At 38.9% G+C, this 25,757-nt stretch overlaps 1 protein-coding gene across 3 annotated transcripts in view; it reads left to right on the top strand.

Moving 5' to 3' along the window:
• The window catches only part of PBX3 (PBX homeobox 3), a 219,033-nt gene that overhangs the window by 172,800 nt on the left and 20,476 nt on the right, over positions 1-25,757 (top strand). For all 3 annotated transcript variants that reach the window (XM_019421138.2, XM_019421141.2, XM_019421140.2), the window contains exon 5: positions 9,539-9,674. In XM_019421138.2, coding sequence (XP_019276683.1) covers positions 9,539-9,674 — 136 coding nt within the window. The remainder of the gene's footprint in view (positions 1-9,538; positions 9,675-25,757) is intronic.

The following is a 25,757-nucleotide window of genomic DNA, read 5'->3' on the forward strand; positions in this document are numbered from 1 at the left end:
TTTCTGTAAAACTGGCCAGTTGGTCTTAGATTCTTCTTTAATTTGGGTATAAGAGCTCTTCTCTACAATAGATAGCTAATATCACCTCATGGTGCCTGCACCGTCAAGGTTCCTCTTGTTTGGGGGTGGACCTATTAGCTACCAGTTTGGTGACTCAGGAAACAGGATTTAGTGCTGCTACTAATGACTTAGGAAGATGGAGCCTATAATTCTGATGCTACAAAGTATTTTTAAGGATAATTTTCAGTATGTGTAACTCTGTACTTTAACAAAGGCTTGTGGTCTAAGAATTTCTTGATGTTACATCACCTGTGCACATTATAAGAAAATATTTGGAAATACTAGTGTCCCCAAGAAGGAAGTGGTGTTGTAGTTCATAGCAATTACCACAAAACTCCGCCTATCGTTGTTCCAAATCAAGGAAGAAAGCCTGTCAGTTTCTCCTGTAGGGATAACAATTTCCCTTTTATCTGAAACGTTCACCGAGTTTTGCAGGAGTTAATCAATTGTATATGGTGTGTTGGACCTACTGGGTGACGTAACTGAATTGTCACGTTCCTGCTACATGCTGCCTCAGCAGGGATGCCTCTTGGGCATTGCTAAAGCTTGTGATCAGCCTTCAGCTTTGGAAAGGAGTTTCTGATTTGTTTTGCTTTCTCTCCCTTGCAATCTGACAGAGGTGGTAATTATCATCCACATTTTGCAACATTGAAGAAAATAAGTTAGCTTCTCAACTGGAAAACAGGTTGTGGAAGGGTGTTCACGCCAGAGCTCTGCCTTAGGGCCCAACAAAGAAACACATGCCACCAACTATACTACTGTTCCAGTTAAGGAAAGCCCCAGATCATTTCCGCTTCCTTCTTCTTCCGTACTGAATCAGTCACCAGTTTTCAGCCTTTCTCACATTAGCTCACTCTTCCTGCCCACACACCGCTCAATCCTTGCCTACCATTTTGTACCTGGACCAGCGCGGTCCTCTCCTGTGCCTCCCTGTCTCCAGCCTCAATCCCTTTCTCACCCCTCTTCCACACTCCGTTTCTGTTTCTGCAGCATCTCTGTGATGCCTTAAAAATCACAAGTAGCTTTTCCATGCTGGATAACTCACACGCTACTTAACCTAGCACTTAAGGCCTAATGTGACCTGTTCTCACCTGAATTACTTTTTTGTTAAGATTCTTTAAAGTTTTGTGTTTTTTCCCTATTTGAAAAATCCCAAGCTCAGTATGGAAAATTGGAAAACCTATAGAGTAGAAAGCTGAAAGATAAAAGACAACCGCATTTTTGCTACCTAAAGAAAAAAACTCACTGTAAATGCTTTAATATGTTTCCTTCTGGTTTGGGGGCTTAAAAAAAATGTTTTTGTGATGGTACAATATGCATAATTCGGTTTGCTTTTTAAAAAATTTACCCTGACTAAATAAAACATTTGTATAAAGTATAAGCTATATCTGAGCTTTCAGCAAATTGTAATCTTTTTGCTGGTGGAGGGTCTTGCCTCAATGTTGATGGCTCCTGACTGGTCAGAGTGATGGTTGCTGAAGGCTGGGGTGGCTGTGGCAATTTCTTAAGACAACAATGAAGTTTGCTGCACGATTGACTCTTCACAGACAATTTCTCTGTAGCATGTGATACTGTTTGATAGCATTTTACTCACAGTACAGCTGCTTTTAAAATTGGAGTCAGTCTTCTCAAACCCTGCTGATTGATCAATTAAATTTATATAAAATTCTAAATTCTTGGGTGCCTGGGTGGCTCAGTTGGTTGAGCATCGACCTTGATTTCAGCTCAGGTCATGATCCCTGGTCATGGAATCAAGCTCTGCATCAGTTTCTCTGCTGAGCACGGAGCCTGCTTAAGATTCTCTCTCCCTCTGCCCCTACCCCTATTCACTCTCGCTCTCCTCTGAATTAGAAAATAAAAATAAAATGGTCTAAATCCTTTGTTGTCACTTCAACCATCTTCACAGCATCTTCACCAAGAGTAGATTCCATCTCAAGAAATCACTTTCTGTGCTCATTCATAAGAAGCAACTCCTCATCCATTCAAGTTTTCTCATGAGTTGGCAGCAACTCAGCCCCACCTCTAGGCTCCACATCTAATTCTAGTTCTCTTACTGTTTCCACCACATCTGCAGTGATTTCCTCCACTAAAAAATCATGAGGGCTAGAATCAACTTCCCTTAATGGTTCCCTTAAAGGTTCATAATGGCCTCAGAATGGTGCATCCTTTCCAGAAGGTTTTCAAGTTACTTTGTCCAGATGCATCAGAGGAATCGCCATCTATGGCCGCTGTGTCTTTACAAAGTGTATTTCTTTTTTTTTTTTTTTAACATTTATTTATTTTTGAGAGACAGAGAGCATGAGCAGGGGAGGGACAGAGAGAGAGGGAGACACAGAATCAGAAGCAGGCTCCAGACTCTGAGCTGTCAGCACAGAGCCCAGTGCAGGGCTCGAACCCATGAACCGTGAGATCGTGACCTGAGCTGAAGTCGGAAACAACCTACTGAGCCACCCAGGCACTCCTACAAAATGTATTTCTTAAACAATAAGACTTGAAAGTCAGAATTGCTCCTTGATCCATGGGCTGCAAAATGGATATTATGTTAGTAGGCATGAAAACATAATCTCATTGTCCATGTCCATCAGAGCTCTTGGGTAACCGGGTGCATTGTCAATGAGCAGTAATATTTTGAAAGCAATCTTTTTTTCCCCCGAGCAGTAGGTCTTAACAGTGGGCTTAAGATAGTCAATAAACCATGTTGTAAACAGGGGTGCTGTCAGCCAGGTTTTGTTGCTCCACTGATAGAGCACAGTCAGAGTAGATTTAGCGTAATGCTTAAGGGCCCTACAATTTTCGGAATGGTCAGTGAGCACTGACCTCAACTTAAAGTCACCAGCTGCATTAGCCCTAACAAGAGAGCCACAGCCTGTCCTTTAAAGCTTTGAAGCCGGGATTGACTTCTCCTCTCTAGCTATGAAAGTCCTAGATGGCATCTTCTTCTAATAGAAGGCTGTTTGGCCTACATTGAAAATCTGGTGTTTAGTGGAGTCCCCTTCATTAACTATCTTAGCCAGTTCTTCCAGTTAACTTGCTGCAGCTTCTATATCAACACTTGCCGCTTCATCTTGCACTTTTCTGTGATAGAGATGGCTTTTTTCCTTAAACCTCACCAGCCAACCCCTACTAGCTTCAGACTTTTCTTCTGTGGCTTCCTCACCTCTCTTAGCCTTCACAGAATTGAAAAGAGAGCCTTGTTCTAAGTTAGAATTTGGCTTCAGAGCATATGTTCTGGCCTGTTTGAGCTTCCATTCAGACCGCTGAAACTTTTTCCATCAACAATATGGCTGTTTTCACTTTCTTACCGTTCATGTGTTCACTGGAAGACCGCATTCAGTTTTCTTCCAGAACTTTTCCTTTTGGGGAGCCTGGGTGGCTCCATCGGTCGGGTGTCCGACTCTTGATTTTGGCTCAGGTCGCTATCCTAGGGTTGTGGGATTGAGGCCCACAACGGGCTCTGCACTGGGCCTGGAGCCTGCTTGAGATTCTCATTCTCTCTTTTTCCCTCTCTCTGTCTCTTTCTCTCTCTGTGCCTCTGCCTCTCTCCCTGGCTCACGCTGTCTCTCCCAAAATAAAATTTAAAAAAAATTTTTTTAATAAAAAAACCCCAACTTTTCCTTTGCATTCACAACTTGGTTGACTGGCTCAAGAGGCCTGGGTTTTGGCTGTCTTACTAAGCTTAATAAAGACATGCCTTTCTCACTGAGCTCAGTCATTTCTACCTTTTGATTTCAAGTGAGAGACATGTACTTTTCACTCCTTTTACTTGGGTACTTAGAGACCATTGTAGGGTTACTCATTGACCTAATGCCATATTGTTGTGTCTCTGGGAATAGGGAGGCCTGACAAGATGGAGAGAGTCGGGGGAAGGAGCAATCCAAACACCCACAACATTTATTAAGTTTGCTGTCTTAGATGGGTGTGCTTCTTGGCACCCAATAACAGTCACAGTAGTAACATCGAAGACCACTGATCACAGATCACCATAACAACTATAATAATAAGATAAGAGTTTGAAACATCGCAAGAATTCTCAAAATCTGACACGGAGACACCAAATGAGCAAAAACACTTGGAAAAATGGCTCCGACAGATTTGCTCAAGGCAGGGCTGCCACAAACCTTCACTTTGTTAAAATTGCAGTATGCCTGTGTGCTATACAATTCTATTCAATTATGCAGTGAGATGTAACAGGATAAGTGCTATGAAGAAAATAAAGCAATATAAGGGAAGAGAAAACGATGGAAAGAGGATACTATTTTAAACAGATTTTTTAAAAGTTTATTTATTTATTTTGAGAGAGAGAGAACATGCACGCATGAGTAGGGGAGGAGCAGAGCGAGAGAGAGGGAGAGAGAGAATCCCAAGCAGGCTCCATGCTGTCAGCACAGAACCTGATGCGGGGCTCAAACTCATGAACCGCAAGATCGTGACCTGAGCCGAAACCAAGAGTTGGAGGCTTAGCCAACTGAGCCACCCAAGCACCCATAATCAGATTTTTTTTTCAAAAATTTTTTGATGTTTTTTAATTTATTTTTGAGACAGAGAGAGGCAGAACATGAGCAGAGGAGGGGCAGAGAGAGAGGGAGACACAGAATCTGAAGCAGGTTCCAGGCTCTGAGCTGCCAGCACAGAGCCCAACGCGGGGCTCGAACTCACAGACCGTGAGATCATGACCTAAGCTGAAGTCAGACGTTTAACCGACTGAGCCACCCAGGCACCCACATAATCAGATTTTTATGGAAACTAGTGTTTCAGTGAAAATCTTTATGCATTGAAACTTTTTGATCTTTCGGGTTATTTCCTAAGGATTAATTCTCAGAAATGGAATTATTAGATCAAGGTTTGAACATTTTTAGTGCTCTCATTATATCATTGAATTGTTCTTTCCTGTGTTTAATCCAAAATGAAATCCCTCTTGGTCTTACCTGTTTCCTCTGACTGGAACCACTTATCCTGCCACCATCCCATCTCCTTCCCTCCCCCTCCCCAGCCCTCATCCCTGGCCTTCCACAGTAAACCCTGTTCTCCCAACCGTATCCCCAACTTGGTCACCAGTAATCTGTCATCTGTGAGGGTGTCCAGCATGGAGCCTGGAGTGGAGCAAGCACTTGTGTTTGTTGACTTAGTGAGACTTTGCTTATCCTTCCAGGCCCAGCCTAAATGCTCCCTTTTTAGGAAGCTCACTGGAATCACTGGACTCGTCCTTGCCTTCTCTTCAACCCTGATAGCACACTTTTACAATTCTCTAGACCAAACTTCATTCAGACTGCCTTTCTCACAGCTTTTCAGGAACATTTCTTCTCTTCCCGAGTAAGCCACATTGTCATTGAAAGCAGCCGCCAACTCTTGAACATTCACACTCCCCACTATAATCCAGCAAGCGTCTTAAACATAATAAGCTGCAGAAGGTAATTTATTGACCAACCAGATGAATGCATGTTTCCACGTAATACTTCTTAATAGCTCAAATCAAAGAGCTGAGGTAGTGTCAGAAAACAAGAAACGTTTCGAAACTGTTTTTCAGTTTTGAATATTTTAATAAAAAATATTATGTAACAGAGATATTTAAAAGTACTTCCTTCAGAAAAGAACCCTTCCTTACAATTGCTATCCTTATTTCCACTGAGACTTTCCCATTCTCGTTAACATGTGTGTTTTTCTTTCCTTTTTTTTTTTTTTTAAACATAACCACATTCATAATGTATACACCTAAATGATTTATTTCCCCTCCAAGAAGAGGAAGGGTGTTAACAAGCCAGGGTGAGCAGAGGTGGAATAGGAAGGTGGCAGAGCTTGGAGCAGAGCCCCTTCTCCCGCAGAGGCTGCTGTTAGTGCTGTTGTGATGCTGATGGGACGCAGCCCTGGGACCCAGTCCCCAGGGCACCCTGGCCTCAGGCGCAGCCATTTAGAGTATGCCAAACCCTGGGGGGAATGAAACTTAGGGGGATGCTTAATGGGCATTTCCTACAGAATGGTTTCCTAAAAAACAAAGTATAACAGCAAGTCCTTCAGTGTTAATGCCTTCAAGTGAATGCAGGCGCTGCTTTTCGGTTCCATGTGTTCTTCTGGCGCCTTTTACAAGCTCCTGCACTGGGGAGGCAAGGCTTTCCCACTCTAGGCAAACATGCTCTTTCAGATCATAGGGTTTCCTTGCTCACTGTGGCTTTCCGTAGAGCCACACTCACATTGCCCTGGTAATTGGACAAGCCGAAGTGTGTACCAGTGCAAACCTTTCAGGAATAAATTTGCCTCGGCCCTCGGCTCTTCTGGTAGAAGGTGCTCTAGTAATTTGCACACGGCCAGTGTCCCTGGGGTGAGGGATTCTGCTGTGCCCAGAGAGTTGTTCTCCAAGGTTTTTCATTGTTTGGTAAAATCATTCCCGGGCACAGTCGACAAATGAGCTAAGCTGATCTTCACCTTCCCAGGTATCTTCCTGCTCATTCCTCCCTTCATTTCCCAAAGAAATGCCCTTGTGTCATCCCCTCCAGTGTAGCCTCGGTCTTGCTGCTAGACTCCATGTTTTATTTATTATTGTTATTATTATTATTATTGTTATCATCGTGATCTAATTGGCTTTATTCAACCATTCAGGAACTGAGCAGCATCCCATCTCACAAGGAAGGGCCCTCTGGACTCCATGTTGTAGACTTGGAGTCACAGATTCACATGCTTATTATAATGGAATCGAGTGCAGTGGCTGGATGAGGGACAGTGAGGATTAGAACAGATGAGTGCCTATCTGAGGGCACAGCCATCACTTAGAATAAGCCTGTGGCTGGCTTCTGAGAAGGTGGGGCCCATGTGACTGGTCTTCCAAATTTTCATAAGAAGCCAGAAACTTAGATTTTCATGAGTAGGTCATTACTGTATGGTCTCAACAAATATGATCTGTGAGCCAGATAATCATCTATAGATTTGACAGTTTCAAGATCTATTCTAGACCTTTTCCACCCTACTCACCCCCACACCTACTGGCAGAAGGCGCCTCTTCAAAGTGCCCCCATGTCAAAGGAATGCATGGCTGTTGCAAAAGTCCCACCTGCTGTTCTTGGAGCATTTCTCTCCCTTCCCTTCCTTCCCTTCCTTCTCTGTCTTTCCTCACCACCTACCCCTTTTAATTCATCATCACATCCTTTTAATCGCTAAATAGATCTTGAATCTCTTCTTCATCCTTCAGGAAACGACCAACGGTTTAAGCTTCCAAAATATATTGAAATTAGGAAATTTCAGGACTCATAACCTGAGATGTTTTGATCAGGCCTAGATTTCTTCCTCCCTTGACTCTCCCTTAATGTGGAGACATAGATCACATACTTAACCTGCCATGTTAGTGACATCATTTTAACTAAGAGAATCTCATAGGGTCTACACATTTTACAACTGCCTACTGACTCTTTCCTGAGTATAGGATAGCACAAGTGAGAAGATCAGTATGATTATTTGGAAGACAGTGTTAAGAAAATTATTTGGAGAAAGTATTTTCTAGTTACTGGAGGATCTAATTTGTTTAAAAAGATTTCTTTAATGTCTATTTACTTTGGAGAGAGAGACACACACACAGAATCTGAAGCAGGCTCCAGGCTCTGTGCTGTCAGCACGGAGCCCGATGTAGGGCTCGAACCCACGAACCATGAAATCATGACCTGAGCCAAAGTCAGACACGTAACCAACTGAGCCACCCAGGCACTCCGCTGTAGGATCTAATTAAAATTTTGTTTTTAACATTTATTCATTTTTAAGAGACAGAGAGAGATAGAGCATGAGTGGGGGAGGGCAGAGAGAGAGGGAGACACAGAATCTAAGCAGACTCCAGGCTCTGAGCTGTCAGCACAGAGCCCAACGCAGGGCTCAAACCCACGAATCGTGAGATCATGATCCGAGCCGAAGTCGGATGCTTAACCAACTGAGCCACCTAGGTGCCCCTGGAGGATCTAACTTAAAATGAAGTCTGACAAATGCTAATTTTCAGGCTGGAATTCTTTAAAATCATAATAACAAGACCCAAATATAAATAACATTTTTGCTATTTGGAATAAATTGTTAATAAATATTTGATCTTCTGTCACCACCTTCCCAGTAAAAACAGCAAAAAAAAAATTCCTCCCCTCCTCTTTCCCTTGTGAGCAAATCATGCCTTAATCCAGGCAGTTGCTTGAGTAGAAAAATCTAGAAATCCTTAATGTATTTTTTTTCTTTACCTTCCTTCTCTGTCTTCTCCACCCACTGCCCCCATCCAATCCGTCACCAAGTCCTGCTGCTTTTACCTTTCAGATAGATCTTGAATCTTTTTTACTTCCATTACTCTCACCCTATGCCAAGTTCCCATCATCCTTCAATTTGATCATTGCACATGTTCCCTTGAATATCTACATTTTCTGGGTGCCTAGGTGGCTCAGTCAGTTAAATAGCTACATTTCCTTTCATGCCCTCCTCCAACTATTCTCTGCAATCAGAATAATGTTTTTAAAACATAAAACTTAAAGCCAGGGCACCTGGATGGCTTAGTTGGTTAAGTGTCTGACTCTTGATTTCCGCTCAGGTGATGATCTTACAGTCTGTTGGCTCAAGCCCCACTTAGTGTTAATAGCACAGAGCCTGCTTGGGATTCTCTCTCTCTCCCTCTCTTTCTCTACCCCTCCCCCACTTGCTCTCAAAATAAATAAAAATAAAAACTTAAAAAAAAAAAAACCATAAAACTTAAAGCCTTTAATACCTTTCTGTTGCACTTAAAATAAAATGCAAAAATTCTTAGGGGGTCCACAAAGCCTATATAACCTGGCACCTGCCCATCCTTCCATACTCAACTCACACATTCCCTGAGTTTTACTGTGTTTCAGTCTCCTCTACCCCTTTGGAATTCCCAAGTTTGTTTCTGTTTCAAGACCACTTTCTCTGCTCGTTCCTCTTCCCATCTACTCTTTGACTAACTCCTACACATTTTCCAGGTCTCAGGTTAAATGTCACTCCTTCAAGGAAACCTCTCCGGACTCTGTAATCTATGTTAGATTTCCCTCTTAGACGCTTTCATTATCCCTTATACTTTTCCTTCATAATTTGTGATAATTCATAATTTGTAATCATTTCCATGATACATGTTTAATGGCTTTCTTCCCCCTAACTTTCTACTCTCTCCCTGAACCCTCCGATCTCCTTTAAGCTCTCTGGTAGACCTTACCTGCTTTGTTTCAACTGGATCTTCCCTGAGGACCTATAACACATTAGATCCTTGTTGCATAATTTAAAGAATAGAGATAATTGTGCTTCACATTCTTGTATTTTTAGTGATCCTACATCTTAACACGAGTTGGACGGTGCTTTGGAGGATGCCAAGAGCGTAATTGCAATATTGGTGTGATAAATCAGACCCTGAGAATGTTTAAAACATAGAAATCTAATTTTTTTGTATGATCCTAATCAATATAGCCCTCCTTGGTTAAGACCGATTATAACTGTAATTCTCTTTTGCTTCTTGTCATAGACGAAAAAGGCGTAACTTCAGTAAACAGGCCACCGAAATCTTGAATGAATATTTTTACTCACACCTCAGTAACCCCTACCCCAGTGAAGAAGCCAAAGAGGAGCTGGCCAAGAAATGCAGCATCACAGTGTCACAGGTGAGAGGGCTCCAAGGGTCTGTCTCGCTTCCCTATGAATCTAGGAACCCTATTCTTTCTTCCCGGTATCACCGAATTTCGGATGCACGTGTTCCAGTGTGAAAGAAGATAAAAAGAAAATAGAGATATTTCCGTGTTTTTATGCAAGCTTTTAAAGCTTCGGTGATGTGTTGGGTTTTTTGTTTTTTCGTTTTTTTAATCTAAGTGGTGAGGAATCAAGATAATCAGCCACCACCCCAGTGTAAATCTTCTATAGAGAGGACATAAACATGCCATGGGGAGAGACACGGTTTATACTTAAGTGACTCTTCAGTAAATGGCATACAGTCCTGCTTTCCCTGATTTAGGTGACTGACCTAAGCTTCTACCAGTGAGAAACCAATTTATTTGTTGCCGAAAGGAAATTTAATATAACTCTTTGGTGAAAGCTTTGAGGAATTCGCTAAGTCTTTTCTTGGTGACCCTGCTATGATATTTGGTTCCCAAGGATTTCTTTGCTTCCTTGTTATTCATTAAACAGAAGAATTAGGTTTATACCCGTCTTTGTTTTGTTTTTAATGTTTATTTGTAATAAATTGTGGCCCTGAAATTAGCTGTCATCATCTAACAAAAATACATTTAGTTTGAGGCAGATAGACTGGTATTTGATTGAGGACTGGAGACAAATAAATAAACAACTGTACCTCCTTAAACAAATAAGTATGTTTTACTGGCATTAACTCTAAAATATAATTTTATTTTAGTACTCATACTGTTGTTTATACACGGACATCAGAATAGCATTTCTTTATAGCACGGAAATGTAGTAATTACCAACCAGCTGTTGCAATGGAACTTAAGGAAAAGCTGACCCTTGGCAGAAATTTTGGTGTTTCTAGGACACAAGCATTTTAAGGTAGTTTCTAAGTTAATATTCCTGCTGTACATCTGAAGTCCAAGATATTAGAGATCCCCTTCAGATTCCAGTGAAAGTTTTATATCAGTATTTTAAGTCATTGTTATTTAAGGGATTAAAGTCTGGGCTTGAGATGATTTCCAGCTTCTGTTTTGGCATTACTTTTCACAGAACCTCTAGAACAATCATAGATTCATAATTAAGCTATCATTTAAGAGTTATTGTCATTCTCTTACGGAATAGTGTTTGTCCTGATTCGTCTTGCTGAGTTTGAAATGGCCTATAATTGATTTGAGTTACCAACTTATGAGGACATCTCTAAAACATTCCTGTTTGGGTTGTGTAGTACTCACTGCCACTTGAACTATTAAGGAACAGTATAATATGCTGGGTCAGACAGAGAAGATGAAATTAAGCGGGTGTTTTTCTGGTGTGTGCATTTTCCCTGAACATTAGTGAGAGGATCAGACTCATGCTAAACACCAGTGGATGATGCCAAGTCTGGTTTTCCGCCTCTCACAGCAGCTTTCTGACTCTAGAATGCAGATGTCTGTAGGTCCAATTTCAGTTAAGGTGTTTTCATGCTTCTGCTTCTTTTTTTCTTGTTTCCCTCTCTACCATAGTTAGCACTGGACAGTAACACAGATTATATACATTTTTTGAAAGCCGATACAATCCTGGCTTTTCATTAGTGTAATGCTAGCATTTTCTGTGTCGCGTAGGACCTGCTTAATACAGTCGCTTAATACACGCTGTGTATTAAGCGAGAGAAAAGTTTCCTTCTGACTCTACTCCGAACTGGGGAGGTTTTGCTCTACTTCTAACATAGGCTAGGAGCACATTACTAACTTTTTAATTTCTACTATATTCATTTCACTTGTTTTCTGATAGAAGAACAGCTAGGTTTTGGAAATTTTTTAGTAATTGCTTGAGACATGGAAATAACAGAGACTTAAGATTGGTCTGTCTACAAAGCAGACTGGCTGCTTTTTCTGTTTTTCTCCTAGTTCGGCCTTTCAGATGCAGAATTTCAGGGATCAGTGTAAGCATTAAATTGTGACAATCCCCCCCCCCCATTTACCTTTTTCCTACCTAAAGAAGTTAATTTCCCCTCAACAAGTCGCCACCTACACATCTCTGAAGTAGGAACAATGATGTTATCATTTTAAGTATTAGATGTCAGTTACTAGCCTTATGAGTGCCCTGTTTAAATTGTTTAGAAACAAAAGCAGAGAATATTCCAGACCTGAGAGGTTAACCACTTTCTATAGAGACCAAACATTGTTTAAAATACACATCATACTAAAATATAATTTAAAAGAAATTTTTTTAATCTTTATTTATTTTTGAGAGAGAGACAGAGCGCAAGCAGGGGAGGGGCAAAGAGAGGGAGACACAGAATCCGAAGCAGGCTTCAGGCTCCGAGCTGTCAGCACAGAGCCCGACGTGGGGCTTGAACTCACAAACCTTGAGATCATGACCTGAGCTGAAGTCCGACGCTCAACCGACTGAGCCACCCAGGCGCCCCATGCTAAAATATGATTAAATTTAGAATCCAGAAATTGTTCACATACAAAACTAACTTAAAAAAATTGAAACCCACTGAAAACAGGCAACTATAACAACACTATTTTTGCCTGACTTTCATAGAGTATATGAAACTGATTTATTCTGGATTACTTAAAATACTGCTTAATATATGAAACTGATTTATTCTGGATTACTTAAATATTGCTTAAAATAATAATTAAGAATCAGGAATAATTAAAAATAAGGAGCACCTGGGTGGCTCAGTCTGTTGAGCATCCGACTTCTGCTCACGTCATGATCTCACAGTTTGTGGGTTCAAGCCCTGCATCGGGCCCTGTGCTGACAGCTCAGAGCCTGGAGCCTGCTTCGGATTCTGTGTCTCCCTCTCTCTCTGCCCCTCCCTGGCTCATGCTGTGTCTCTCAAAAATAAATAAAAATGTTAAAAAAATTTTAAAAAGAAAGAATAAGGAACTTTCAGAAGAAAATGTAAGGATATATCTTTAGGACTTTGAGGATAGTAAAAAAATTCTTAAAAAGGACATAAAAGGGGCGCCTGGGTGGCTCAGTTGGTTGAGCGACCGACTTTAGCTCAGGTCATGATCTTGCAGTTTGTGAGTTCGGGCCCCGCGTCGGGCTCTGTGCTGACAGCTCAGAGCCTGGAGCCTGCTTCGGATTCTGTGCTTCCCCCTCTCTCTACCCCTCCCCTGCTCACGCTCTGTGTCTCTCTGTCTCTCGATAATAAATAAACGTTAAAAAAAAATAAAAATAAAGGACATAAAATGTTTAAGCAACAAAGGAAAAGATTGGTAAGTTTTGTGGTAAAATGTTTATCAAAGACTGTGAAACATCAACATGATACAACCATTTTAGTAAAGACTGGATCAGGCAGGAATCATCAATAGATATTAAATCTGGGGGGGAAATTTTGATGAAGAAAATGGTCTTAAAGTGTCTCTCCATAGGCCCTTTATTAGTTGTAAGGGTTTCAAAAAAAAAAAAAAAAAAAAAGCAATTATAGACTGGAGAAATGGAACAAAACCCAGATCAGGTGATTAGAATCAACATCACCAAAGAGAGACAGTGGACATTGTGTATAGTATTTCATCCAAGAATGTAGTCTGAATCTAATCACTAGAAAACATCAGACAGACAAAATGAAGAGTGTTCTGTTAGGGAAAAAAGGGGGTGGGAGTAGTATTCTTTAAAAATGTCAAAGAAAGCCCATGGAAATGGTTCACACTAAGAGAGGATAGAGACATGACAGGTAAATGCAATTCCTGACCCTAGACTGGATCTTGTACTGAAGGGGAGGAAATGCCATAGAGAATGTTATTGGGTTAAAATTATTACAGTAAATTACAAAATGTAATTGTTCTATTGTTGTATAAGCGAGTATCTCTAGTCTTAGGGAATACACTGACTTACTTACATAGGGAGAAAGAGCCATGATATATATAATTTACCTTCAAATAGTTCAGGAAAAAATGTGTATGTGTGTTTATACACACACATATATAAACACACATAAACGTGTATAAACACGTGTATAAACGTGTTTATACACACACATATATAAACACACATAAACGTGTATAAACACAAAGTGCACATGCGTGAGTGAACACAAATGATAAAACAAATGGGGCAAAATGTTTAATAACAGGTGAATATGACTAAAAGGCATACACAGATGTTCTTTATACTATTTTTGTTTTTGTGGCCTTTTTTGCAGGCTTGAAATTATTTCAAATAAAATGTTTTTTAAAATGTGAAGACAGGGGCACCTGGGTGGCTCAGTTAGTTAAGTGTCCGACTTTGGCTCAGGTCATAATCTCACAGTTCGTGAGTTTGAGCCTCGCTTTGGACTCTGTGCTGACAGCTCAGAGCCTGGAGCCTGCTTCAGATTTGTGTCTCCCTCTCTGCCTCTCCTCTGCTCAAACTCTGTCTCTCTCTCTCAAAAATAAATAAACATTTAAAAAATAACGAAAGAAAATAAATAAATAAAATGTGAAGACAGCCCACAGACTACAAGAAGATATTTGTAAGTGTATAAGTCAGATTAAAATCTAAAATACATAAGGAATTCCTATAAATTAATAAGAAAAAGACAAAGAACATATTTGAAAAATAGACAAAAACAAGGACTTCGCAGAAAGAATATAAATAGTCCATTATATGAGAAGATCCTTTTTTGTAATCAGGAAAATGTGATTTAAAACCTTCAGTGAAATAACATTTTACATTTCCTGGATTGGGGCAAAAAATCCTAAATTTGACCATACCAAGTCTGGACATTGTTGACAAAAATATATAATAGCAGATACTCTTAAATATTCTTAGTAGGAATGTAAATTGGTATAGCCACCTTGAAAACCTTATGGCATTATCTTATAAATTTAAATATACATATACCATTCAATCAATACTTAATTTCACCTCTTAGTGAAATTGTTCTAGAAAACTTCTTGTGTATGTATATCAGGAAGCATATGTAAGAGCATTTGTTTTTTGGGTTTGTTTTTTTTTTACCCTTTCCTTTTTTTTTTTTAATTTATTTTTTTAATTTGCATCCAAGTTAGTTAGCATATAGTGCAACAGTGATTTCAGGAGTAGATTCCTTAATGCCTCTTACCCATTTAGCCCATCTTCCCTCCCACAACCCCTCCAGTAACCCTCAGTTTGTTCTCCATATTTAAGAGTCTCTTATGTTTTTGTCCCCCTCCATGTTTTTATATTATTTTTGCTTCCCTTCTCTTATGTTCATCTGCTTTGTATCTTAAAGCCCTCATATGAATGAAGTCATATGATACTTGTCTTTCTCTGACTAATTTCACTTAGCATAATACCCTCTAGTTCCATCCTCGTAGTTGCGAATATGTAAGAGCATTTGTAATAACATTGTTTGAAATGGCAAAAAACTTGAAATAAGACAAGTGTCCATTGAGTGGGGAAATGGATAAATCTATTGTGGTATAATCCCACAACAGATTACTATATAGCAGTGAAAAAGAATAATGTACAATGACATATATCCAATGTGAGTGCATCTTAGAAACATAATAGTGAGTGAAAAAGGCACATTGCAGAGTATATATATATAAAGTTCAAAACCAAGCAAACAGCATATTGTTTAGAGTACATACATATATGATTAAATATGCAGAAAGTAAAGGGAATGATAAAAAAAACCTCAGTTAAGTGGAATAGGATTAGAAAAGAATATTCAGAGTTTTAGTGGTATTGTTGTATGTTTATTTAAGTTGAGTGGAAGATTTACAGGAATTAATTTTTATGCTTTAAAATTTTTTTAATGTTTTTGTTGAAGTATTATTAGCATACAAAAAAAATCTATGCACATTTAATGTGTACATCTTGGAATCTAAAAAATAAAACAAATGAAAAAGTAAAAAAAAAAAAACAATTTCTTTTTTGTTTTAATTTAATTTTTTATTTTTTAAAATTTACATCCAAATTAGTTAGCATATAGTGCAACAATGATTTCAGGAGTAGATTCCTTAATGCCCCTTACCCATTTCGCCCATCCCCCCTCCCACAACCCCTTCAGTAACCCTCAGTTTGTTCTCCATATTTATGAGTCTCTTCTGTTTTGTCCCCCTCCCTGTTTTTATATTATTTTTGTTTCCCTTCCCTTATGTTCAACTGTTTTGTCTCTTAAAGTCCTCATATGAGTGAAATCATATGATTTTTGTCTTTCTCTGACTAATTTCACTTAGCATAATACCCTCCAGTTCCATCCATATAGTTGCAAATGGCAAGATTTCATTCTTTTTGATTGCCAAGTAATACTCCATTGTCACTTAGCATAATACCCTCCAGTTCCATCCATATAGTTTGCAAATGGCAAGATTTCATTCTTTTTGATTGCCAAGTAATACTCCATTGTATATATAAACCACATCTTCTTTATCCATTCATCCATTGATGGACATTGGGCTCTTTCCATCCTTTGGCTATTGTCGATAGTGCTGCTATAAACATGGGGGTGCATGTGTCCCTTAGAAACAGCACACCTGTATCCCGTGGATAAATGCCTAGTAGTGCAATTGCTGGGTCATAGGGTAGTTCTATTTTTAGTTTTTTGAGGAACCTCCATACTGTTTTCCAGAGTGGCTGCACCAGCTTGCATTCCCACCAACAATGTAAAAGAGATCCTCTTTCTCCGCACCCTCGCCAACATCTGTTGTTGCCTGACTTGTTAATGTTAGCCATTCTGACAGGTGTAAGGTGGTATTTCATTGTGGTTTTGATTTCTATTTCCCTGATGACAAGTGATGTTGAGCATTTTTTCATGTGTCAGTTGGCCATCTGGATGTCTTCTTTGGAGAAGTGTCTATTCATGTCTTTTGCCCATTTCTTCACTGAATTATTTGTTTTTTGGGTGTTGAGTTTGATAAGTTCTTTATAGATTTTGGATACTAACCCTTTATCTGATATGTCGTTTGCAAATATCTTCTCCCATTCTGTCGGTTGCCTTTTAGTTTTGCTGATTGTTTCGTTGGCTGTGCAGAAGCTTTTTATTTTGATGAGGTCCCAGGAGTTCATTTTTGCTTTTGTTTCCCTTGCCTCTGGAGACATGGTGAGCAAGAAGTTGCTGCAGCCAAGATCAAAGAGGTTTTTGCCTGCTTTCTCCTCAAGGATTTTGATGGCTTCCTGTCTTACATTGAGGTCTTTCATCCATTTTGAGTTTATTTTTGTGTATGGTGTAAGAAAGTGGTCCAGGTTTATTCTTCTGCATGTCGCTGTCCAGTTTTCCCAGCACCACTTGCTGAAGAGACTGTCTTTATTCCATCGGATCTTCTTTCCTGCTTTGTCAAAGATTAGTTGCCCATACGTTTGTGGGTCCATTTCTGGGTTCTCTATTCTGTTCCATTGATCTGAGTGTGTGTTCTTGTGGCAGTACCATACTGTCTTGATGATTACAGCTTTGTAGTATAGCTTGAAGTCTGGGATTGTAATGCCTCCTGCCTTTGATTTTCTTTTTCAAGATCACTTTGGCTATTTGGGGTCATTTCTGGTTCCATACAAATTTTAGGATTATTTGTTCTAACTCTGTGAAGAATGCTGGTGTAACTTTGATAGGGATTGCATTGAATATGTGGATTGCTTTGGGTAGCATTGACATTTTAACAATATTTGTTCTTCCTATCCAGGAGCAGGGAATCTTTTTCCATTCTTTTGTGTCTTCAGTTTCTTTCATAAGCTTTCTATAGTTTTCAGCAAATAGATTTTTCACCTCTTTGGTTAGATTTATTCCTAGGTATTTTATGGTTTTTTGTGCCGGAAACAACTTCTAAGCACAGAGAACAAACTGGTGGTTGCCAGAAAAGAGGAAGATGGGGGATGGGAAAAATAGGTGAAAAGGATTAAAAGGTGTACATACCTCCAGTAATAAAATAAGAAGTCACAGAGGTGAAAAGTTCAGCAAAAAGAAGAGAGTGAATAATTTTGTAATAATGTAGGGTGGTGAGTGTTGAGTAATGTATAGAATTGTTGAATCATTGTGTTGTATACCTGAAACTAATATAATGTTTTATGCCAACTATACTTCAAAGATAAAAATTTTAAATGATTATAATTTTTATGCTTTATAAACATATATATATATAGATAGATACATACATATAATATATATACATATATAGATATGTACATATATATACATATATAGATATGTATGTACATATCTATATACATATGTATATATGTATATATGTATATGTATACATATATAGATATGTCTATGTATACGTATATAGATATGTACATATATATACATATATAGATATGTATATATATTGTATGTATGTATCTATATATATACACATATATAGATATGTATATATATTATATGTATGTATCTATCTATATATGTATATATAGATAGATAGATGAAGGAAGTTTTATGTGAATTATTTTATCCAAATAACAGAATATTTAAAAGTATTTCCATTCATTTGCTAACAAAGAAATCAATTGGAATACCTATTATGTACCAGATACTATACTGGGAATGGAAGAGATGTCTGTGAACTTAACAGACAAAACCGCCTGCCCTACCTGACAGAAGTACGTACATATGTTCACCAAAGATATGTAAAAGAATATTCTTAGCAACAGTATTCCCATTAGCCAAACTAGAAACAATGGAAATGTCCATCAGTAGGAAAATGGGTAAATAAATGTGGCATACTTTTGTATATTTAGAATATTTTATAGCAGTGAGAATGTATGAACTTAGCTATGTATACCTATATAATGCTAAGTGAAAGAAGTCAGGCACTTGGTATATGATTCCATTTATTAAAACGTTCAAAAACAGGCACGTGACTGGCTGATTTGGTATAGCATGTAACTCTTGATCTCAGGGTCATAAGTTCAAGCCCCACGTTGGGCATGGAGGCTACTTTTAAAAAAAGTTCAAAAACAAACTTGATCTTAGTGTTAATTCAGGATAGGGGCATCTGGGTGGCTCAGTTGGTTGAGCGTCCGACTCTTGATTTCAGCTCGGGTCATGATCCCAGGGTCATGGGATCGAATCCCATGTCAGGCTTTGTACTGAGCATGTAGCCTGCTTGGGACTCTCTCCTACTGCCCCTCTCCCTGGCTCGTACTCTCTCTCTCTCTCTCTCTCTCTCTCTCTCTCTCTCTCTTTCTAAAAAATAAAAAATAAAGTCAGGATAAAAGTGGTTACCCTTAGGAGAACAGTGATTGGGAAGGGAGATGTTTCTGTATCTAAACAATGTTTTCATGGGTGTCTTCACTTTTTGAAAATGCATCAAGCTCTCTACTTATGATGTATATATACACCTTGTGTTGGTTTATATATATTTCACTTGACTAAAAAGTTTACTTTCACATCAACAGCAAACCTGCCTTCATTGAGCTTACATTTTCCTGGGAGAATACAAACAGATAACATAAGTAAATGAGATGATAAATTAGAATACAGTGATAGGTGGTATGGATAAGACAAATAAAGGAGGGAAAGAGAACAGGGAGTGAAGTGTGCAATTTTTAATAAGGTGGTAAAGAAAACCCCTCCTGAGAGAGTATCTTTTGGTAAAGATTGAAGGAGAGAATGAACAACCCATGTGGCTAATAGGCAAAGAACATTCCAGGCAGAGGGAACAGTAGGTGCAAAGGGCCTGAGGGGAAAATTGCCTGAACAAGTGGGAGGAGGCGTCAGAGACAAGTCAGAGAGATTGTGAGATCCAAATGGTGTGGGGGCCTTAGACACCATGGTAACGGAGGACTTTTCCTCTGAGTGAAGTGGAAAGCTGGGGAGTGACATGATCTGACTTAAGTTTTAACAGGATCACCATGGCAGCTGTATTGATAATAGAGTGAAGGAGGCAAGGACAAGCAGTCACCAGTTAGGGTGTCATCGCAATAATCCAGGGAGAAGATGACGGTGGCTTGGATCAGGATGCTTGTAGTAAAGGTGATGAAAAGTGGCTGGATCCCAGATAATTGTGAAGGTACAGCCAAGAGGGTTTACTGATAGATGAAATGTAGGATGTCAGAGAAAGAGTCAAGGAGGTCTCAAACATTTTTGGCTTGAGCAGCAGAAAGGTGCAGTTTTCCTTTAAGTGTGATGGGGAAGGATTTAGGAGGAACAGATTTTTTGGTGGAAGGGCAGATCAGGAGTTTGGTTTTGGACATATAAAGTTAATATATCTTACAGCTTTTTAAGTTCATTCTATACTATAATGTATAAATAGGCACTGGTAAGTGAAAAATTTAGTTTATGTTAGTCTAACATTAATTTCTGGTGATATATTATAAATATAAATATCCTTAATGTAGAATTGCAGGTTGAGCTCAGAATTTGAAATTCTGATGTCTTTTTTTAAAAATTGTATTTATTTATTCTGAGGGAAACAGGGAGAACAGGAGAGGAGCAGAGAGAGAATGAATCCCAAGAAGACCCTGCTCTGTCAGCATCGAGCCCAATGTGCGGCTCAAACCCACGAACCATGAGATCATGACCTGAGCCAAAACCAAGAGTCTGATGCTTAACCGACTGAGCCACCCAGGCACCCCTCTACCCCTCTCTGATTTCTTAAGGCTTGGTTTGGTTAAGTAAGCTGGAGATCCCCCCCCCTTTTTTTTTACATAACACCCTGAAAATTCACAAAAGAAGGAATGATTTCAAATGTCATAAGCATTGAGAATCATACTTAAATTGTCACATATACTTAATTAGTGAAGCAGATATTAATATGCTTTTACTTTTTGAAATAGTGCTAACTTGCATTGATTATTCAAATTAGCAAGTCACAAAAAACTCCATTGTTCTCCTGATTCCAATTTTGAGTTTAAATAACTCTGGCCCTACTTTCTCTGCTAGGTGTTTTTAGAATGAAAAATGTTCACTTCTTCTTCATTGCTACTGTAATTGAAATGTACTGTAAAGAAAGGATTGATTTTTTTTTTTTTTTTAACAGATGAGTACCTGAAATAGTAGAGAGGTTAATTGGCAACATTAAGATTCATTCATTCATTCATTCAACTCACGTATTTTAGAGCTTTTAAAGTGGTGCACAGGACCCACTTTTACAACAGTCTAGTGTGGAAAAAATTATTATCTAACCCTTACAGATGAGGAGACTGATGTTCAGAGAGGTTAAGTGATTTGACAAAGAGTCACAAGACTTTATGAGTGGGAGAGCTGGAGGTTCTTACTCAGAGGTTTTTAATAAAAAACAAGAAACTGGATTTTTACCTTTTTTTCCTGCAAGAGGCAGTGTGATTCCTCTATCTCTGAGGCCCCAGCTGCAGAATCCTGGTTTGTGAGGCACAGGCCTTGGCTTTTATCACTCGGGCTGCGTCATTTCCCCCTAAGCTACTTTAGACACTCCAGGCTAGTTAGTAGCCTGAGGTCTCCTTACTCATTAAACGACTTATTCCAAAGCAGTGAATATTCAGTAAGCTAATTAAAATTTGTAAGTAAGATTTCCTTATTAAAAAAAATCTATTAAAATAAGAAGAAGCCCGCTAAAATAATAATTAGAGCAGGGGAAAAAAAAGATGACTATCAGATTACAGTATCTTTTTCAGCTATCTATAAAGGCCTGTTCGGTTGCTTTGGCAAGTAGACAGAAGGCAGGACTGGATTGGCGAACTAGAGACAAGGTGAAGGAAAGAGGCAGCTATTTTGTTAAAGTGGTTCTTTCACTCTGTCTTAAAAGAAGGCTACAGACCCTCTGTTCTATAAAAGGTTCTGCTTGTGTGTCCTAGTGGAGATAGACGTCATTAGACAGTGTGCAAAGAACAAAGGAGCAGGTTGTAAAGAGATGGGAGCTTTGAGGATGCTGTAACACTGAGTACAGATAAAGCATATATCTGCAAGATTTAAAGAAAACGGAAGCCTCTGATTTGTTGTTGTTTTCTTCTCTGCTAACAATCAGTACCGTGATTAGCGTGGTACCTAAAGTTTGCTCCAGCGATGGCAGGTATTATATTTATTTTGAACTGACTTTTTTTGAGGAAATCTCTTCCTACGAGTTTGATATAATGCCCAAACTAAGAATAGAGACTATTTCCAGCTTAGATGTAGTGGTTTTCGAGTTTTCCTATACCTAGAAGAAGCCATATTTCAGAATCCAGTTTTCATCCCCTTCACCTTCTTTTGCCTATTTCTTCCCTTTGAGTATTCCTGGCAGTCTCTCCTCCTGCCTGTCCCTCATCATTGCATCTCACCTTTCCATTGCCTTGCTTCTCTGAGGCTTGTCAGACCAGTAGGCCAATATATCAGTCAGGGTCCCAGCAGAAAACAGATGGCACACTCAAATTAGAGTAATTCGAGGAGAGTTGAAAAGCGACTATTCACAGAAGTGTGGGCAGAGTGTAGGGAAACCACAAAAGGTAATGCTAGTAATGGTTGGTTCTGTTACTACCCTCGCCCTGGAGAGATAAAAGAAGGATTATAAGAACCCACCAGAGACATAGAAGCTGTATTTGCAAAGATAGTAACTAAAACCTTAAGTAAAGCCGTTTTTACGTGGAGGGAGTCAGGGCAGCAATTGCTCTGACGTTACTTTCCTCCCCTTTTCGCATCTCCCACCAGTGACTTGCTTTGACCAGAAACCTGAGGGTATGTAGGTCAGCCTCTTGGGGCCCAGAACAGTGCAGAGAGTACAGAGGGAGGAGTGAACAGAAGATCCACAGTGTAGCCCAAAGAACAAAGGCACCAGATCAGAACAGGCTCCAGGTTCAAGCCTGCTGGCTTCTCACTTATGCTGACTCTGTGATATTCCCACCCAGGATATCTGGCACTCTCCAGAGATGCCCTAGGGCTTCCTTTGTCCTTGTGTTTTGGCTTCTCTTCTCCTTTCCTGACTCCTCTCAGCCATGTAGGAAGCATATTACTTTTCTAAAATGAATACGGATTTTGAGAGTAGAAACTACAAACAATGTAAAGAAGTTAATTTGATCCAGCTAAAAGGATTTGTCTGGATTTTCTAGCTATTTTCCAAATGCACTCAACAGGTCCTGAGTGCCTATTATAGGCATTGTGCTTGGCACTGTGGCAAACAAAGGTGAATTAGAGGTCTTCTCCCTCAGAAATGTCAGATTTCTTGGGGGAGACAGACGAACATGTTAATGCCAGGATACAAAAGTTACCTGGGGGAGTGCACAGGGGCATATGGGTGCCATTTTGGAATATGGTAGAAGGATGAGTTTACTTTCTACTAAGAGGATTAGGAAGGTTCCCCAACTTATTAGTTCTGTGACCTTTGGGCAAGTCATTCAACCTCACTGTGCCTCATTTCCTCATCGGTATATTTTGGATTAAAACAGCATGTACTTCATCAGGTTATAGGAGTTTCAGTGAGATAATATAGGTAAAGCACCTATCAGAGTGCCTATCATAGAGTAAGGAGAAGATATAATAATAATTATTATTATGCCGTTTGTGCTATCTGGAATGGCCTAATAACCCTGTCTTCCCTACAAAAATGCATAAACATCTTATTAATTACCAGTCTTATTAATTTGAAAGCTCACTTCAAATGTCAGTTCTTTAAGAAAGCTTTCCATGTATCCACAGTTCATATCCTCCATTGTATATTCTCATAGCTTCTTACACTTTTCCTTGATGGCACTTATCACAATTATAATTACATAATGAATTATTTTGTTTTGTCTTCAAAATAAACTCTACACCCAATGTGGGGCTCAAACTCATGACCTTGAGTTCAAGAGTCACATGCTTCACTGACTGAGCCAGCCAGTCACAAATTTTGTGATCCCCAGATCACAAATTGTTCCAGTTTTAGTATATGTGATGCCAAACTGAGCAGTAAGTAATGAATTGTTTAATGCTTTTCCCCTGATGGTGAATTTCATGTTGACTGGACTGAAGTCTCATTCAACACTCTATTCTAGTACATGTTGCCATGTCTTCTTGTATGTCTGTTTTTCTCTAATTGTGTGCCCAGTGGTGTATTTGCTTTGTTTATAGAAACAGCTTGAAGCCTAGAATGATGGTATCTTTCTCTACAAAAAAATTATATTTGCTTTGTCCAGGCACCTGCAAGTACTGGTAGGAAACCCTACTAGAATGAGAGTGACTATATAGGAGATTGTTGGTATACTCCAGGAAAGAGGTGGTAAGGATTCAAATAAGGCCACTGAAAGTAGAAAACAGGGAGGGATTTGTAAAGCATTTTGGAGGTAGAACTTCTGTTTTGGAGATTATGTAAACAGTTGGATACGAATGTGAGGAGGAAAGAGTATTAGAAGATAGCTGAGGTTTTTAGCCTAATTAATTGAAGATGTGATATTATTATCTGATACAGGAAACACATGAGGAAATGCTTGTTTGATGGAGGGGAGATTAAAGGTTTGTGCCAGGTTTGCATTGCCATCAGTATCTCAGTTGGGAAATGTTCAGTTTGGAAGTATAATCTATGAGAAAGGTCAAGGTTAAAGATGTAGCTTGGGAGTCATCCACTGAAGTTCATAGTTGAGGCCCTGGGAATGGATGATGTTGTCCAGGGAACTTGTAGATAAAAAGAAAATAAGGCCAGGGGAAATGACTTTTCCTTGGGTCATTTGTCAGTTCTGAGAGAGTAAGAGGCTGAGGGGTTAAGCAGTACTTTTGACAACTTTGTAGGGAACTGGTATCCAGGTGGCTAGGACCTATCAGGGGAGGCTACCTTATTTCCCTTGATTGCTAGGGCTGCACTCTAGCAAGGGTGCATTGGGAAGTACATAGACACTCACAGAGACTGTAATTCTTCAAAATACCTTGGTCCTTGAGATTGGATTGCTAGTACTTGTGGGTGCCTGGATAAAGCAAATATAATTTTTTTGTAGAGAAAGATACCATCATTCTAGGCTTCAACCTGTTTCTGTAAACAAAGCAAATACACCATTGGGCACACAATCAGAAAAACAGACATACAAGAAGACATGGCATCATGTACTATAACCAACAGACAACAGAAACAGACCCATAGAAATGTAGAAAAGAATCCAGTATGGGCTGTGAAATAACTATGCCTAATATATGTAAGGAAATAAAAAGCAAATAGAGAATGTTGTCAGAGAACTGGAAACCATAAAAAAGTTCAAATGGAAATTTTAGATCCAAAAATACAGTAACCAAAATTAAGAATTCAGTATATGGATTTAAACACAGATTAGACATAGTTGAAGAGAGAATTAGTGAATGGGAAGATGTGTCATGAGAAAATAACCATACTAAAGACTGGAGAGACCATAGGATAGAAAATCAGAGGGGGAGAAAGTAAGATACAGTAAGAAGTCTAACATAAACGTAATTGGTGCCCCAGAAGCAAATATAAGAGTGGGTCAGAAGCAATATTTAAAAAGTAAAGGCTGATAACTTTCCAACACTGATGGAAGATTCCAAACCCTAGATTCTGAAAAACTATAGTCCCCAAACAGAATGAATTAATAGGAATCCACACTTAACACAATCAAAACAAAAGCAGCCAGAGGGAAGAATAAGATTGCCTTCACAGAAGGAGCAATTGGACTAACAACTAATTTTTTAACTAAAAGAATAGAGCTGTAATACAGTGGAATGATACCTTTAGATAAACTAAATTAAATGTCAGTCTAGAATTCTGTATCTGCCAAAAGTGTCCTTTCATCATGGAGTTGAAATAAAGACGTTTTCAGTAAAAAAAAAATTTTTTTGAGAGAATCTGTACCATTTTCTCACAAAAGGAAGTACAAAAAATACTCTTCATGAAGAAGTAAAAAAGATACCAGATAGTGGGTGGGAGATGCAGGAAGTAGCAGAAAAGCAAAGGGTAAAAATGTGTGTGTATCTAAATGAATATTGATTGTTTAAAATAATTATAATAATGTCCTTTTAGCTTATAACATGCATGGAATTAAAATATACAACAGTAATGCCTCATAATTTAATGAGAGGAGGATAAGTGTTCTAATACTCTTGCGTAAAAGGTAATAAAGGTACCACTTACTGTAAAAGTATCAGTTAGACTTTGATAGTCATGAATGTGTAATCTCTAGGATACTCACTTAAAGAATACTTAAAGAATATATAATTTCCAAACTTATAAAGAAGGAAACATGGAATAATTTTTTAAAACAAGTAATCTAGGGGTGCCTGGGTAGCTCAGTTGGTTAAGTGT

Source organism: Panthera pardus, unplaced genomic scaffold (genome assembly GCF_024362965.1).
Source record: "Panthera pardus isolate Hobbes unplaced genomic scaffold, ASM2436296v1 HiC_scaffold_20, whole genome shotgun sequence".
NCBI classification, from domain to species: domain Eukaryota; kingdom Metazoa; phylum Chordata; class Mammalia; order Carnivora; family Felidae; genus Panthera; species Panthera pardus.